Source organism: Diaporthe amygdali (assembly GCF_026229845.1).
Source record: "Diaporthe amygdali strain CAA958 chromosome Unknown NODE_33_length_508711_cov_65_296071, whole genome shotgun sequence".
Classification (NCBI taxonomy): domain Eukaryota; kingdom Fungi; phylum Ascomycota; class Sordariomycetes; order Diaporthales; family Diaporthaceae; genus Diaporthe; species Diaporthe amygdali.
The window spans coordinates 133,741-148,749 of record NW_026517053.1 but is presented as its reverse complement, the minus strand read 5'-3'; the positions used below and the strand labels follow the sequence as shown (position 1 = coordinate 148,749).

Sequence of the window (15,009 nt, the reverse complement as noted above, 5' to 3'; positions counted from 1 at the left end):
ACTTTCGTGACTACGTCTCTCCAGGGAATAGGTAATGCACCTTGGTTTTCACAAACCGACACGGAAAGAACACGCTGACCAAGCCTGAGGTAGTCATCAAGACCTTTGAAGTTCGATCTGCCCCAGAACCACGCCGGAATTTCGCGACTGCACCTGCGCGACATATGTTGAATAGATAGGTTGGCGTTTTCTCATCGCTCAATGACAAATACGAGTAGGCATACAGAGCGTTCGAAATCCACTTTCTGCACCTTGACAAATATGCCATCTAGACTTGTAAAACTACAAAGAATCTGGCCCAACGTAAGTTCTGAGGAATCATAGCGTATTATGTTTGGGCCTTTATTGTCCTATTCCAGACACACTACAATCAATATCCATTGAATCTGAGCTTTGGCCCGTTTTGAAACCTGCCCATCACCTTTCACACAAAAGCGTTGCAACACGGCACAGCATTGCCCGCTATATGATCGTAATCGTTATTTCATATAAATTTCAGCATATGTGGATATCGTCTTTAGTTACCATCTTCGACATTCTCACTAAAAAGAGGCTTGGACAAAAAACAACACAAGCGTGATGAATGTGTGCCTTCCCTTTTGCAAACACAGTGTTCAAGAACTCTACTCGTCTTTATCTGTGATTCCACGCACACTTACAGAAAATCAAGAAGATCAGGGGATTCACATAGTTCAATAACAACATGGACCTGTTACTACGCTACTCATTCCTATGTAACACCCTAGGCCACGAAAAGCAAAAACGTCCATTTTAATGTGCAGCTACCAAGCTCTGTTTCGATACAGAAACCTCAATCGTTTTCTGGACCATAATATCTTTTGTCTCTGATTCCTTTCCCGACTGATCGTCCAACGGAACCCATTCAGCATTGCTCCGTGAAGTGATAATGCAATCCACCTGTGAATGATTGGTAGAGTGAAAACCGCGGGAGTTCCCGATGGTACGCCGCTTCGAAGGTTCGTTGCTATTCCCATGAACGGTTGAAACGTGGCGCTTCATCGATCTAAACAACGGACGAAGAGTGGCGAGCGAAGTCGAAATCATTAGAAATGAGCCCTCTGCAGCGTGGGTCATGCAAAGATAGACCAGGGGAACTTTTCGTTTGGTGTGTTGTCAGCAAGCCTCGCAAGACAGAGAAAAAGGCTAGGGGAGGATGGCTCACATGATCGGTCTGTAACCAGCAGAGACCCAATTTTGTCGAATATAGAAAATTTATAAATCGAAATTGCAAAGCCCACCCAGCTCAGACTAAGCGATGCTGCAACACCGATACGAGTCTTAAGCGGCATGCTGAGCCGCATGACAAATGGGACCGGATACAACGCGAAAAATACATCGAGTGCTGTCGAATATGAGTAAACGAAGAAGGACAGTTTGACGTATATTTCTGGACTCGAACACGTTCCTCCTTCGATGCTCCTGTCCCATTGATAAGCCGTTGGTCTGCACTGGGCAAAGCCCCAGGCCGTCAATGCAACCACGGTTGCCTGCGATGTCAGTGCGAGGCCCCAGAGCAGAACTGTCGTTTTCGTCCCGTAATTAAGGATCCTCTTGAGCGTCGTGACGATGGCGAATTTGGGTAAGGTGCACATCCAAGGCGTAATGCCGCTAAGGATGGCATTCCACATGACAGCCTCGACTTTGCGGCGATCGGACAAGGTCACATAGTGCTTCCCCACTCCATACTGAACTGCGACGGAGAGCAGGATGCAGAAGACGAGGAGCATCAAGAGGCAGCCGCCCGTGATGAAGTCGTCAACGTAAAGGCCGCCACCCAGTCGAGGTGTGTATCGAAGACGGCAGTAGACCCGTAGGGAGAACACCACTTTCCTCACGACTTATCAGTTTCTTGGAACCCCTGGATTTTCATTTCAATCTCGCATGCAAAGAGCTCACCTGCCGTAACTCCAAATAACGCCCATGTGGTTCTCAACGCCACGAGACCCAGATCATCGCTTTCCCATACCGACATTGTGGCCGGACCAGTGCGCCGGAAGCTTCGCAACTCGGCGACGGAGGGTGTCCAAAGAGTGAAAAACGACGAGAACTGGGTTTGTGCCAAGCCATGAATCGGGTCCCATCTTGATTTAAGGCAACTTTTTTGAGCTGTGCTTGACTAGCATCCATAACCCCTGACGCTACAGCTTACGGAAATGCAGCCGTGCGGGGGCGATAGCTACTTTAGGATTGTGGAAGCGTATCACGAGGCGATGTTGCGAACCGGTTCCTGCGCCCGGACTTCTGTGGCTTGCTCTGGCCGCGCTTGTTTGCCGATTCTGACGGGTCCGGGAGCCTCTGCCACGTGCGTTTTGAGACGGACCTGACGACGATAAAGGCACAGGCGCCAATGGCGGTTCGGGTGGATTTGGTGCCCTCCTAGCAGTCGCTGGGTCCCTCGCCCACACCGAATTCTGTATGTACGTACAGACCTGGGTAACTCATGATCAGTAGACATCGAAGTCTGGACCGTGGTCCATATGTTTGAAAGTGCTGGATGCAATGGTTCTTATGACAAATCTGGAGGAAATCCCAAGCTTCAGCCATCTCAAACCATCCCAGATATGGCTAGTGAAAACAAGGGAGATGTGCCGGTTTGTCAAGCCTCATTCCTTACTCATGTCTATCTCGCTAGGCGCGATTGACCTCGTAGATCTGACCCTTCTTCAACGGAAGACATCCACTGATCGCCAAGATCTGGGTGGGCGCAAATCACGACATCACGACACCAACAGTCCAGAAGCAACATTGCCAATGATAGCTGAGCGGGTCCGGCTGTGCGGGATCGAGTTGCACTTCGCTGTTGACATGGGACGGAAAACAGGCATTATAGAGCTTGAAACGCGAGGATCAAGCGGGTCGAGCCCGGTCACAGTGGTAGGTTCGCGAGTCAAGGACCTCTTGGTGCATATACACAATTGGGCTTCAAGACATGGCCGGCCAGCGAGAGTGGATATGGACTTCTATTCCTGTGACTGAACGGCCAAGAGGGACTAGATGGGAATGACATTTGACCTCAGGAGGCAACACATGTCCACAATGCTACCACAGTGTTATTCATGACTACACTTCACTGAAACTTATCCCCTATCATTGAATCACCTCAGAGGGGAGGCCCACACGGTTGCTTTATGATGGAGACCAGCACGAATAAGGGCATTGTGGGAATATCTTCTTATTGGTTGTCCTGCACAACTCTTTTCGGTGCTCCAAATTTCAGCATTGGACGCAATCCTTATCATGACGGAACTCTGGGGTCATCTTCACTTATCATGATATTTCAATTTCTACTGTATGTAGTGGGTCTGTTGGGATGAAATCAATTAACCTTTCCGGCGGAACCAGGAGCACAACGTGATTTCGAGGATGTCATGCAAAGTATTTATGCAATCTATCAGTGACTCGCTCTGCGTAACTGATCTGCTCATTGCTAGGCAAACATTTGTCTCCGGGTTCCTCGCCCCCTCGCTCGTAGTCTCTAATTTCTTCACGTCCAAGTCCCAAGTATAAAGGCGCAAGTCCGTATTCTTCTCACAATTCGCTTCGCATCCCATGAGCAAGAAGTGTCACCGTGGGTTGCCTGTGTACAAACCGATGCTATGAATCATGCATCTCTCTGTAACCTCTTATATGTTGAATTCAGGAAGCCACACCACACTGAGGGTTGTGGGTGCATCCGTTTTCCCTCAGTATTCTAGTCTATAAGGCAATATTGCCCACATGTGATCTAGGCCCATGTCTAGGTAGATTCCAACTCCAGTTGTAATTTCCCTTGACAATGAAATTCCATACTGCTAACTTTCTCATCCTGAAATCCAACGCACTTCCAGCAGTTGAGCAGCAGGTCTGGGTCGTACTTGTGCTTAATTTCCAGCAGGCGGTCGTAATTTGTTCCCCAGTACGACCTTTGCCAGTTCTTCGTGAACATGTTCGACTCATGAACATACGCGCCTCCTTCCGGTCCAATAACTTCCTCGGCCAACTCTGTTGATCTTGTCAAGTTGATCGCGGCATCCAGGCGCTCGCTATATGAGCTATTCCACGCAATTGAGGCACGACCGCCGTGAATCCACAAGGCTGAATAAAAGGCGGGATGAGTTGAGGTATTCGTGTCATAACCTGCGCTACTTCCTTCAACTAGGAACGGCATATCCGCCGGAATATAAGCGCTTGAAGGGCTAGCACCGAACTGGACCACGCTTTTGACGTAGTCTAGAGTAGTATTGACGCCTTCCTGTGTTTCAAACAAAGACTGAGGCCAGAGACGACCGCCCAAAAGCGGAATGCTTCCGACTGGTCGGGCGGCAGGTTTTATATATTTTTGCCATGCTTCGCTCCACGACGGCAGTATCTCAACCACACTTGTGCCTCCATTCGATAAAATGAAGTCACCGGCGACTTTCATACTCTTTTTCGCTGCAGCTCCCCCATCGCTTATGTTGGCAATCTTCCGCATCGGGTTCACATGCGTCATATATGTTCCTGCTGCATGGCCGCCCCAGCCTTGACGCGCAAAAGACAACGCATGCTGAGCTTGGAGAGCAATCCACTCCAGCGCGGTATCCTCTGAGGCATTAGAGGGGAGTTTCATGTCCGCAATGGCGATCGGCATTACAGGTTCGACACGGTGCGTGGCGTCGAGTACAACTCCAAACGTCCCACCGCCGCCACCCCTCAGAGCCCAAAAGAGGTCTTCGTTCTGACAAGCATTTGCTGTTCGAAGAGTCCCGTCCGGAGTGACGACGGTAAACTGCACCACCCGATCAATGCCCAGGCCATAGACTGGTGACAAGACACTGTGCCCCGCACCGAGGACCCAGCCGCCAGACACGGCAACGGTAGGCGAGGAACCAACTAGGAGGGTGGAATTATGAGCGGTCGCAAAAATTGTAGCGTCATCGCTGCTGACGCCAGTTCCGATGGTGAGAGCTGTACCGTAAACATGATCGGTGTCTTCCACGGAGCATCCCTTTGGGTTGAAGGTTTCATGGTAGGTCATATTTTGTAGGTTATGCACCCAAAGTGTGAGCGATCCTTTTGCCGTATTTCGTGTCATATAGTCGTGTCCGCTGTTCTTTATTGATAGTGGGAGCCTGAATTGACGAGCCAGGTCGAACGCTGCGATGACGTCCGTCTCATCTTGCACTTCTAGGACGTAGGAACCGAGATTGCCTTGATTACAGGATATATTTGAAGCTGGTATCGGCGCCGGACTGAGAGTGCTGTCCAGTAGGCATTGATCATCCGGATAGGATAAACAAGCATCGTTTTGCGAGTTCATCGTCACACCAGCTACCCCCACTCGAAAAGAGGGCGATGTGTAGTTTTCGCGGATCTGTGAGCAAAGTGCCTCGTTGAAGACATTGGGGAGACCATTATATGTGCTGAAGCATGGCAGTGCAAGGGGAAGTTGGTATTGTAAGCGACCATTTACTGTTGTATTGAAAGCTGACCACATATCAGGGATAGCGAGCACAGTCTGAGGCTTCAAGAGCAAAAGCACAGCTGCCGCTGGTACCAAGCTTTTGGCGCCCAGCATCGTAAATGGCCTTGTTTGAGATGGCCTTCAGATACAGCCTTTAGATATTTGACGGGTTCGACAGAACCGTGGTTCCACAATATCAAAGAATGGACTCAGAAAACTCGGATGGAGCGGGCAGTCAAGGGGATTAGGCCGAAGCCGAAGCCTTAGTAAGACCGCATGCATGCGGTGTGAATGAGTGGCGCGTTGCTACCCTGTTTGCCAGGGACCCAATGAAATGAACGGCACGACAGGGTCAGTAAGATTATAGGTAACATTGCAAAGACCTCTTGCATCTTAGAGACATGCAAGAGCGCAAACGAGATCTGATGCCCGTCCGACTGCCGCTTATGGGTAAGTGTGGCAACGACTTAATTTTGATGGGCGATTCTAAGTTGACAAATTTGTCGATACTCGGCAGAATTCTCAAGCGGCCACACAGCATGATCTGTCGATGGAATATTTGAAAGCAATTTAGAGTGTCAAGTCTGTCTGTCATGGCAGAAATATTTAAGAATATCGGAGTTCCTGAATAACAAGCGATATATCGACAATGAATGACTCAATATCATCAATTCTGATCCATACGTAATGAAAATAGCTTTTTTGTGTCCTTTCTTCCACCGGAAACTCTGCTTCCACTCCGTACGGCTTAACGATTGGGAGTGGATGAGAGACACAAGCAATGCCTCTTGTGTTTGCCTCTGGGAAGTTATCTTTATCACAATTTATATCACAATTTATATCACAATTTATCAAGAGAGGTTGGCAGCTTTCAAAAATGGTATTATGTAAACTAAACATTAGCAAGTTTAACACCATAGATGCTCACGTGAGGTGTGGACAAACTTCTTAGGATGTAACTCTAATACTATCAATTTGTGCAAAATAGACAGATGGACCTACATCAGATATTTAACATCTCGAGATGCTTAACCACGAACACACTTGGCGGCACAGGGCCAAGGCATTGAGTGCCAACAGGTCTGCAACGACCACAGTGGATATGCCGACATGGAGAACCTTTCGCCTCTTTAATACGAACTGACTCTCCTTACAAGTCTAGTTCAGGGAAGTGAAAGACAAAAACCTCAAAAGGCATGGTAATTTGTGACAGAACACAGATCTAAATGAAACTTGGTATCATACAACGTAACACATCATTTTGGTCCCAGCGCTTTTAGAACTTCAACTCCAGCAACCAAAGCATCCTACTCATCGACCTTCTGTCCAGAGGCCGTGATCTCTTCATTTGACTTCTTTTCTGAAACTGCGAATCAGCTTATGACCAAGGAGCTTCGCACTTGGGAAGTGACTGACCTTTAATCTGCGTCTGCTCAATATCTTGACTCGCCAGCGAAGCGTTGACGGTAGTCTGCTTGTACTCTGCAGCACCCTTCTTAAGTTCTCCATCGACTGAGACCACAGATTCTTCATTAATGAAGCCAATCAGGTCCTGGAAGAGCTCTTCGCTGAAGGCTCCTGATCGTTTTGCTCTTGCATGCAGATCCTTGACCACTTTCGTCGTCAGCTGAGCAGGCGTGGCCAAGATGCTCTCGATCTCCTCACGATGTCCAAACCCGCACTTGGCATGGTTGTCATCGACGGACTCGCCCTCTTTGAATCGCAGACCAGGCTCCTGGTGACGCCTGATGCGTACATCACCATAAGCGTTCGCCAGTTGCACAGGGCTGACATTGATCCGTGTTGGCTCCGGAGGGGGCCAGAGCTTAGCCTTACTGAGTCCCATGATGGCCGAGCCAAGCTGAAGCTGCTCGCAGTCTTCGCGAGCAGCATCGTCCTCAGGGGCGTGACAGTACCGGATGTCCTCATCAGGGTAGTACTGTGGATTCAGAAGTTTCTGGACGGGCGTGCTCACGGCCTTGATGATGTTCTCAATTGCAGCTAGGCGTGTGGCGGCAAGGATCTCGACGACATCACTTGACACAGGCTGATCACCCCAGGGCTTGCCCTCGGCGTTCAGGAGCTGACCATCGGCTCCGATATGTGCGTTGTAAGCACAATTGGACAGGATTTTTGAGAACCATTGAGCCTGGCCCAGCAGCCAGCCTGTGACAAGTGTCTTGTCTTCGTCAACTGCAGCGCCAGCAACTGTGACTTCCCTTGGGACTTCAGCAATCCATCCCTTGATGAAAGGCACCAATAGATGTATTGTCTGGAACTTTTCTGCCACCAGAGCAATATCATATAAATTGCGGATGCTGGGCGTCTGGGGAATATCGTGGAACTTATAGTGTGCAATGGAGAAGATGACGTCTAATCCGTACGCGGGATCAGAGGACTCGTATGTTTCTGATGTATGTGAAGCGAGATCTTGTTTCCAGATTCGTGATATGCCTTCCAGGGTACTGGTGCGGACAGAGTAGATTGCGGTTGTGCCATCTGTCTCTTGAACCTTGATGTGAAGGTCAGCCTCTTCGTGATACTGAACTATCCTGTCGGCTTCGGGAACTGAAGACTCTGTGGGCTCGTCTATTGACGTAGGTAGGGTTGATTCGGCAGCGAGCTCTGTTGTCCCGTTGTCTTCGCCACTGTTGCCCGATACCTCTGTTGTATCATGGGCATCCTCTGCTGCGGCCGTTGCAGCTGTCGATGGACCAGGAGTGTCGGGAGGTGTTGGCAGACCATCTGAATTCTCCAGTGGCTCACTGGGAAACTTGTTGTCACGGGTTGCCAGCTTCTGAAGCGCTTCTGTGGATGACGAAGCATGGGGTCGTTCTGCCTCAGCTGTGACTGCAGAAGTCTGTGTAGCAGCAGGTATGCTTTGAGATGAATTCGTCTTCTTCAGCACAGGCTCAGAGGGCGGTGTCGTTGGTGATGATGCTGTGTCACCCTTCCCAGCGTCCGTGGGCGACCTAAGCAACCAGTGTCAGCAATTATTGATCTTATCATTTACGAGACTGATCGTATATCATCGATTGAAGTACCGAAGGGAGGAAACCCGCACTGGGATTGCTGGAAATGGCGGATTGCTAGATAAAGGCAAAGAAACACGTCTGCTGCGATGCTTTTCGTAGGGCATGAACGTATCGCGGCCGAACTCTCCTAGAGAGCTGCGGCTAGCGGGACGGGACTTCATGAGGCGGCGACGGTTTGGTAAAGCGACAAGCTTGACTTCTGATGAAGACAAGGGCTCACTACATCTGTATAAGAATGCTTGCTCTGCCAGAACGTAGAGTTCGTCTCCGACAAGCCTCATGACTATGCCAAAACCCAAAGAGCTCCACGACCAGGAGATAAAGCCATTAAAGCCACATAAGGCTTCAGGGTCTCGATCTCCATCGTCGTCTGCGTCGTCAAGGTGTTACACGTGAGGGAGACGTCGCAGTTTAGGATTTTGCAATGGCGAGCTGCCATGGATTGATGGTGGCGGCTTGGAATGGGAGGGGGGCATCTCGTAGAGGAAACGGGCAACTCAAAGAAGTAATGAGCAAACGGAATAGAAACTGATGACGCCTGCGTACCTTTTGAAAGAACGAGTAAAGGAAAATATTCCAGACTTCCGTCGCTCTTGCTTTTCGCGCATATTCTCACCAATGTCGGTGTTTCGTCTTTGTACTTGAGCCATTCTGTCGGCGGCAGAATGACGAAATCTAAGTCTCTAACAGGAACGCACCGTCAAGTGATGACAAGAGACAAGAATTTGGGGAGAACTACCAGCTCAGAGGCGGAAATTTGGATAGAATTCAGTGATATACTCGAAGAAGAGCAGGTCGGTTCGGGATGATGGCAAGGAAACAGAACAAGACGCATCAGATTTATGTATTCTTCCGGTACAAAAATCACATGAGCTGATTTGCATGGCTAGCCGACACCTCTCGCCCAGGTTTCTGGAAAGCTCGGGTGCAGCAAAACCAGACATCGCGACATAGACAAGCATGGACGCGCCAAAGCGTGCTCACCGCTCATAGGAATCGCGGCCATCTGCAAGTCGTTGAGCCTCCATCGATCAAAGATAAAACCCCTGCTACGAAGTCAGGGTCCCCTGCAAAAACCTATCGAAATGCTCCACTTGGTGCAGGATCAAGGCGAACGGAAGCACCAACCAAAATGCCCACGGAAACTCACCGACAACTGCTGTCCTCATGATCGCGCATCATTCTCATTGTCAACAGCGAGAGTACTTGGTTCTCGGGCAACGCCAGTCGCCTTGACAGCTGGGTTGCAGCTTGCAACTTTCTGCCCCAGCCACGCCTCACCCGTCTCGACAGCCATTGGGTGCTGCGCTCGAACGGGGGCTCGGCGGGGATGTGGGCCCACGAAAGATGCAACGGCACGAGACGCATCAATATCGCCTTCCTTCGAGGCGAACTGGTGGGGCGGCGGGATGGCTGCCAACGTCAACTTCTCTGGCTGCGGCGGCTATCTGAGGTGCAGAGCGCTGCAAAGGTTGACACCTGGGCCTCTTATTGTTCACGTGCGGAACGATGATGAGATGGCAAACCCGTCGTGGTGGGTAGCCATGCATGATTCATAGCAGTTCGAGGGCTCAAACGTAAAGAGGACTCGGACTCGGATTCTGGCAGCTGCCCTGACACGGTGGATGGCCTATGCTCTCCGTGGCAGAATCCTTAACACCCCAATAGATGCATTTTACCAGCTATAGCCACACCGGTATTCCTCGAAGCCTAGCTTCGCAATGAAAATCACAGGCCTTCATTCTGAGAAGTAAACTAACAACGATCAGTTCTAGAGACTGGACTCCTATGGCTGGGATGCCCGGGCTTTGATCGACACTGCATGTGCGGGCAATCAAGATGCCCCACGGGTGAGTTGGAAGTGCTCGATACTACTGTATGGGTCCAAAAATGTGGGTTGGTCTGCTAGCCTGCGATTATCCAATCTACATCCTGTTCGAACTGTAGCTCCATCATCGGTGTGCTGCACTGGTGACTCAACATCGTATGAGATGCTCTCTAAGCCCAAGACTGCTTCGATCACGGGACAACGCTGGCACCGACTGTTTCAAAATATAAGGGTCCGATTACTCCTGACCCCGCCCCTCAGTCGTCGATTGGCAGCACTACACGCACTCCATCGACGATTTGTTCTACGATTGTCAACATCTCAAGATTACAAGCCAGACGAGAGGAGGGGTAACGAACCATCGAGGTAATTGATGACTTGTGAATAGTCTTTGCACACTGTATCGGGAAATATTAGAACACAGCAAAGTAACATAGTTGCAGGAAAGAAAAGAGGGCCCATACCATGAATTCCGTTCCATCCTCCATCGAGTGGGCCATTGTCTGGCCCATCTGTAGGCAAATGCGGCTCCATAGACATGTCCCCGTTGCACATGACTGCTTGACGGAGGTAGTCGACACAATGCATGTAATGTGTGAAATAATCGCCAGGCAAGACGCCCGAAATATTGCCAGACAATGCAGAAAATATCCGACCCATCATGAACTGGTAAATTTTAGAACCAAGTCAGCTTGCTGAGCTCCAAGCATGGGAAAAAGGAATGGGCCTACAAGGCAATGTAACGAATGTGTCATCGAAGTCGTCGAAAAGACCTCCTCTGCCGAGCGCAAGGCAGCTCCAGCTGGCATCATCGTGTTCCACTTCTCTAGAAGCGTGTCCGAGAACCATTCCGTTGCGTTGGGCGGCACGAACGATTCATCCGCGTTCCACTTTGTGATTCTCGCAGGGACTTCTCATTTAATTGGGTCAGCCGGCGCCGCGTCAACGTCATGTGCATGCATGCGCTCAAGAGGAACTGACACTCTGGGCCTTGCCCCGTATAGTCCCCTCCGATCTGTCTCCATTCTGATTGTTGTGGCCGGCGCAGGAGCAGCAGGCTCAGCAGTCCAATGATTACGAGTAGTAAAGATGTGTCGATCAGCCACCTATGCGCTTTTAAAGTCGCCAATGATTGTTGAGTTCTCCCCTGTCGCCTGGCTGCCTTCTCGGTAGAATGCCATTGTTGCTCGTGGCCTTCCTCGACGTCCGTCTCGGATAGGAACTCCTCCTGATCGGGGTCATCGGCGCTCCAGACCGTATCGTACTGTTTTGACTTCTTGTTCATATTAATTCGTAGGAAAAGGCAACGCAAAAGTATAGGAAGAATGTACACGCGTGTTTACCACCGACCAGCGAAATAATAACTGAGTACGCCACCAAAAGGAAAGGACAACAGAAAAGTGCCAAGTCTGGGGCATATAAGGCGTCCGAACTGATCTGGATTAACGGTCGAGAACGACAGGGGTATACCCAAACAGAGTTGTAGTTTGTAAGAGATGGCGCCAGGGGGTCCGTGTCTCGACACAGAGGTTTCTCGATCGAGGGCGACGCCGCCAAACCATTTACTGGTTGCACCCAAACATGTTAAGTGGGCTTTCTTGGAGAACGCATACCTTCGCTCGTCTCAAGTGACTCGCCTAAGCGGCACGGCTCCCTGTCCAAACAGCTGACTCCAAGGCCAATGAGACGTGGCAAGTGGGCTGTCATGTCGCGCTAGGTTCCAGAAGTCGTGTCCGAGACAACCCCCTGGCCTGAATAAGAACAGATGAGGCCCAGGGTGCTAGCACCATAGCGCAGCGGCACACTGGAATCTGCTCTGGGTTACTAGATTACATGCATGCGACGGAATGGATTGCCGAGCAGAGAGTTTGTCGTCTGAACTAAACCCCTACTTGACGCAAAGCTTGGCTAAGGATTTCCCTGGCTCGCCATTGACTTGCTTTGATGGCGATTCTATTCCATCCACTCTGCAGCCACTCCAGCCAGGTTGGTTTTTGCGAGGATGAGCTGGATGCGAAAACCTAGTAGTCCCAAAGTCGGCGTTTCAATCGCGCACCAGCGACCCGAGCATAATGTGCGTTGTCTTTACCAGACATTCACAACTGGCCGGGCATGCTAACTTCGTCATAAATCTATACTCACGATAATCAAATGCCATCTGCACATGAAACGCCAGAGCAGAGTACATGACAATGGATAATAGCAGCGGCTGACCGAGACGACACGCTCCAGTCTCCATTTAGATTTATAGCACCTTCTGGTCTGTCACGTCTACAAGTCGGCTCTAAAGTCAAAATGATGATTAATTGACAGTCTCTGACCTGAGTGTAATGTGAGAGAGATCTAGGTAGCGCCGAAACCACAGGCATTATGTACGACAGGCATTACGCGAACCATCGGGTCTAAACTCGCAAGAAATATGACTGAAGGGATGATGATAGAGTCCAACTTGGAGAGAGCGAGCCGTCGCTACTGGCACTGGCACCACCACTTGCTATTGCAAGCACACGAGTATGAGCCAGCACACGTTGTAGGGCCAGTATACCCGATCCCACCGCATTGTCCCCACTGCGCTACTGTCCTCCCACTTGAATCCTCAACCGGAGATAAAGAACTGTCTCCGCCGGCACCGCGCTGGCATTGGCACCACCACTCACTGTTGCAGGCACAAACCAAAGGGTTGGCGCAATTGGTGGACCCGGTGTAACCTATGCCACCACACTGTCCCCATTCCGGAACTGGTTGCCCAGTCGCAAGGACAGCCGCCGTTGTCGATGTTGCGGCCGTTGCAATGGGAGCTCTAGTGGTGGACCTGGCGATTATCGTCACGCTGGTGGTCGATGGCGAGGCGATCCCTGGGGCTGGGGAGCTCTCTGCAGGCTTTTGCGTCTGGCATTGGCACCACCACTCACTGTTGCAGGCACAAACCAAAGGGCTGGCACAATTGGTGGACCCGGTGTATCCTATACCACCGCACTGGCCCCACTCAGGCACAGGCAAGCCAGTCCCTGCAGGTGGAGTTGTCGTAGTTGCTGTTGAAGTAGGAGGAGATGATTGTTTTGAGCTAGTTGTTGTTGTTGTCAGTGTGGTAGCTGAGCTCGTGGTTACTCTGCTCGTGGTCGCTGTGCTCGTGGTCGCTGTGCTCGTGGTCGTTGTGCTCGTGGAAGAAGGATTACCTCCTGAGCCAAGATACTGCACAACCTCCTCCTCGAACCCTGGGTTCTTGTATAGCTGGCTCATATCCCACATCATCACACCTCCGAAGCTGGCAAAGGCCTGGCTGTAATCAATGGTTGCCTGCAGGACGCTTCCACTAGTATAGCCGGCCCCTGCGCCCGTGTTTGCTGGGATTCCTACAAGAATCTTGACTGCGGGATTTGCGCTCCCAGTCTTTGCCCAGTTGTCCCATGTGTCGAAGTTATATGAAGGCTGGGTAGAAGCACCTATTACAAAGCTGTTAACGCCACAGTAGTTGTTGTAGAACTGGACTTGGATGAAATCGAAGCTGACTCCTCCATTTAACATGTCATTGTCGGCTACATCAGGGTAAGGACACTGTGGTGCGGCGCTGAGATAGTAGGACTTGCCGCCTGCAGTTGTTGCGGCGGTCATGAGAACTCTGAGCTGGCTGGCAAATGGCGCCATATTTTGAGTGGACGACTCGAAATCGAAATCGAACCCATCGATAACTGCATTTCCGAATGGCCTCTTGACAGAGCTGGCAGATTGCACGGGGCCAAACATTGCCCAGACGTTGTTTGCCGCTGTGATAGCAGCAGCTGGAGAACTGAATCCTCCCTCTGTGTAGGTTGCTCCACCGACTGATAGCATGATGGTCTTGTCGTAAGAGCCTTGGCAGAGCTGGATATCCTCCCTGGAATACATCGTGAGCAGGTCAACGTGTACGTTTAGAGACCGAGGAAGATACGCGACTCACTCTATTTGTGGACAGCTCAGCAGGGTGGTGCCTGTAAAGACAGTGCAGTTGTCGCCAGCATTTGCGAAATTGACCACCGGGTTAGTAATCTCGGTGAGGAAACTGATGGAAATGATCTGGAAGCGATATCAGCCCACAAAGTCCACAAACGACAGCGAGTCTTGTTGTGCTCACATCGATATCGGTATCTAAGATGTTGTCAGCCAAACCGGACAATGCCTAGTGGAAAAAAATCAGGATACTCACCGGAGCAGTAGGTGGAAAGCCTCTGCTGGGAATTGCTCTGGCCATAGGAATTTTGTCCTAGCACGAAGCCAAGTCAGTCAAAGGGTCGATCAAGAGACGGGAGCAATATCTTAGCTGCCATACCCCAGTACACGGCGACATTCGTCTTCGACGACGGATTGAATCCCGCGCTGACAAGTGAGAGCAGGACGGCAGCAAACGTTGCGATAACGTGCATGGGCTTGCACGTCGACGCCATTTTTGGGCGCTCGCACATGTGAACTGGGCAAGGCAATGTTCTTCACTTCAGAAGCCCGGACAAACGAGAACAACGGCAACCGACAGCTTTCTGTTGTTGATTTCCTGTCTTGGCCCTTCTGATTTGGGAGCGTGGTTACACTTATAGCCAAATATGTAGACAGCCAAGTCTCAGTCTCACCTTGAGCTGTCAGTCGTGTGCGCGAGTGCAACGCATAGCCCCTGATCTGGTCTTCAGTGCAGGTGCCTTGTTGCATTCCAGCCCGTGACACCCTCCCCAGGC

The 15,009-nt window shown here is 50.6% G+C and overlaps 5 protein-coding genes across 5 annotated transcripts; all 5 read right to left on the bottom strand.

The window, feature by feature from the left end:
* Window positions 1-1,091: 1,091 nt before the first annotated feature.
* J7T55_002248 (uncharacterized protein) lies at window positions 1,092-2,498 on the bottom strand (the record flags this gene model as incomplete). Its single annotated transcript, XM_053132778.1, has 6 exons — window positions 1,092-1,115; window positions 1,260-1,363; window positions 1,421-1,846; window positions 1,918-2,102; window positions 2,243-2,397; window positions 2,475-2,498. The coding sequence occupies 6 exons, from the start codon at window positions 2,496-2,498 to the stop codon at window positions 1,092-1,094; spliced, it is 918 nt and encodes a 305-aa protein (XP_052989219.1).
* A 1,259-nt stretch (window positions 2,499-3,757) lies between these two features.
* Window positions 3,758-5,557, bottom strand: J7T55_002247 (isoamyl alcohol; the record flags this gene model as incomplete). The annotated part of the gene is made up of 1 exon (XM_053132777.1): window positions 3,758-5,557. The coding sequence occupies one exon, from the start codon at window positions 5,555-5,557 to the stop codon at window positions 3,758-3,760; it is 1,800 nt and encodes a 599-aa protein (XP_052989218.1).
* A 1,193-nt stretch (window positions 5,558-6,750) lies between these two features.
* J7T55_002246 (uncharacterized protein) lies at window positions 6,751-9,846 on the bottom strand (the record flags this gene model as incomplete). The annotated part of the gene is made up of 5 exons (XM_053132776.1): window positions 6,751-6,803; window positions 6,860-8,415; window positions 8,488-8,848; window positions 9,463-9,524; window positions 9,629-9,846. The coding sequence occupies 5 exons, from the start codon at window positions 9,844-9,846 to the stop codon at window positions 6,751-6,753; spliced, it is 2,250 nt and encodes a 749-aa protein (XP_052989217.1).
* A 717-nt stretch (window positions 9,847-10,563) lies between these two features.
* J7T55_002245 (uncharacterized protein) lies at window positions 10,564-11,591 on the bottom strand (the record flags this gene model as incomplete). Its single annotated transcript, XM_053132775.1, has 5 exons — window positions 10,564-10,610; window positions 10,666-10,704; window positions 10,771-10,972; window positions 11,038-11,216; window positions 11,288-11,591. The coding sequence occupies 5 exons, from the start codon at window positions 11,589-11,591 to the stop codon at window positions 10,564-10,566; spliced, it is 771 nt and encodes a 256-aa protein (XP_052989216.1).
* Window positions 11,592-12,879: 1,288 nt separating this feature from the next.
* On the bottom strand, window positions 12,880-14,727 carry J7T55_002244 (uncharacterized protein; the record flags this gene model as incomplete). The annotated part of the gene is made up of 6 exons (XM_053132774.1): window positions 12,880-12,962; window positions 13,015-14,180; window positions 14,244-14,359; window positions 14,418-14,431; window positions 14,490-14,546; window positions 14,613-14,727. The coding sequence occupies 6 exons, from the start codon at window positions 14,725-14,727 to the stop codon at window positions 12,880-12,882; spliced, it is 1,551 nt and encodes a 516-aa protein (XP_052989215.1).
* Between the last annotated feature and the right edge of the window lie 282 nt (window positions 14,728-15,009).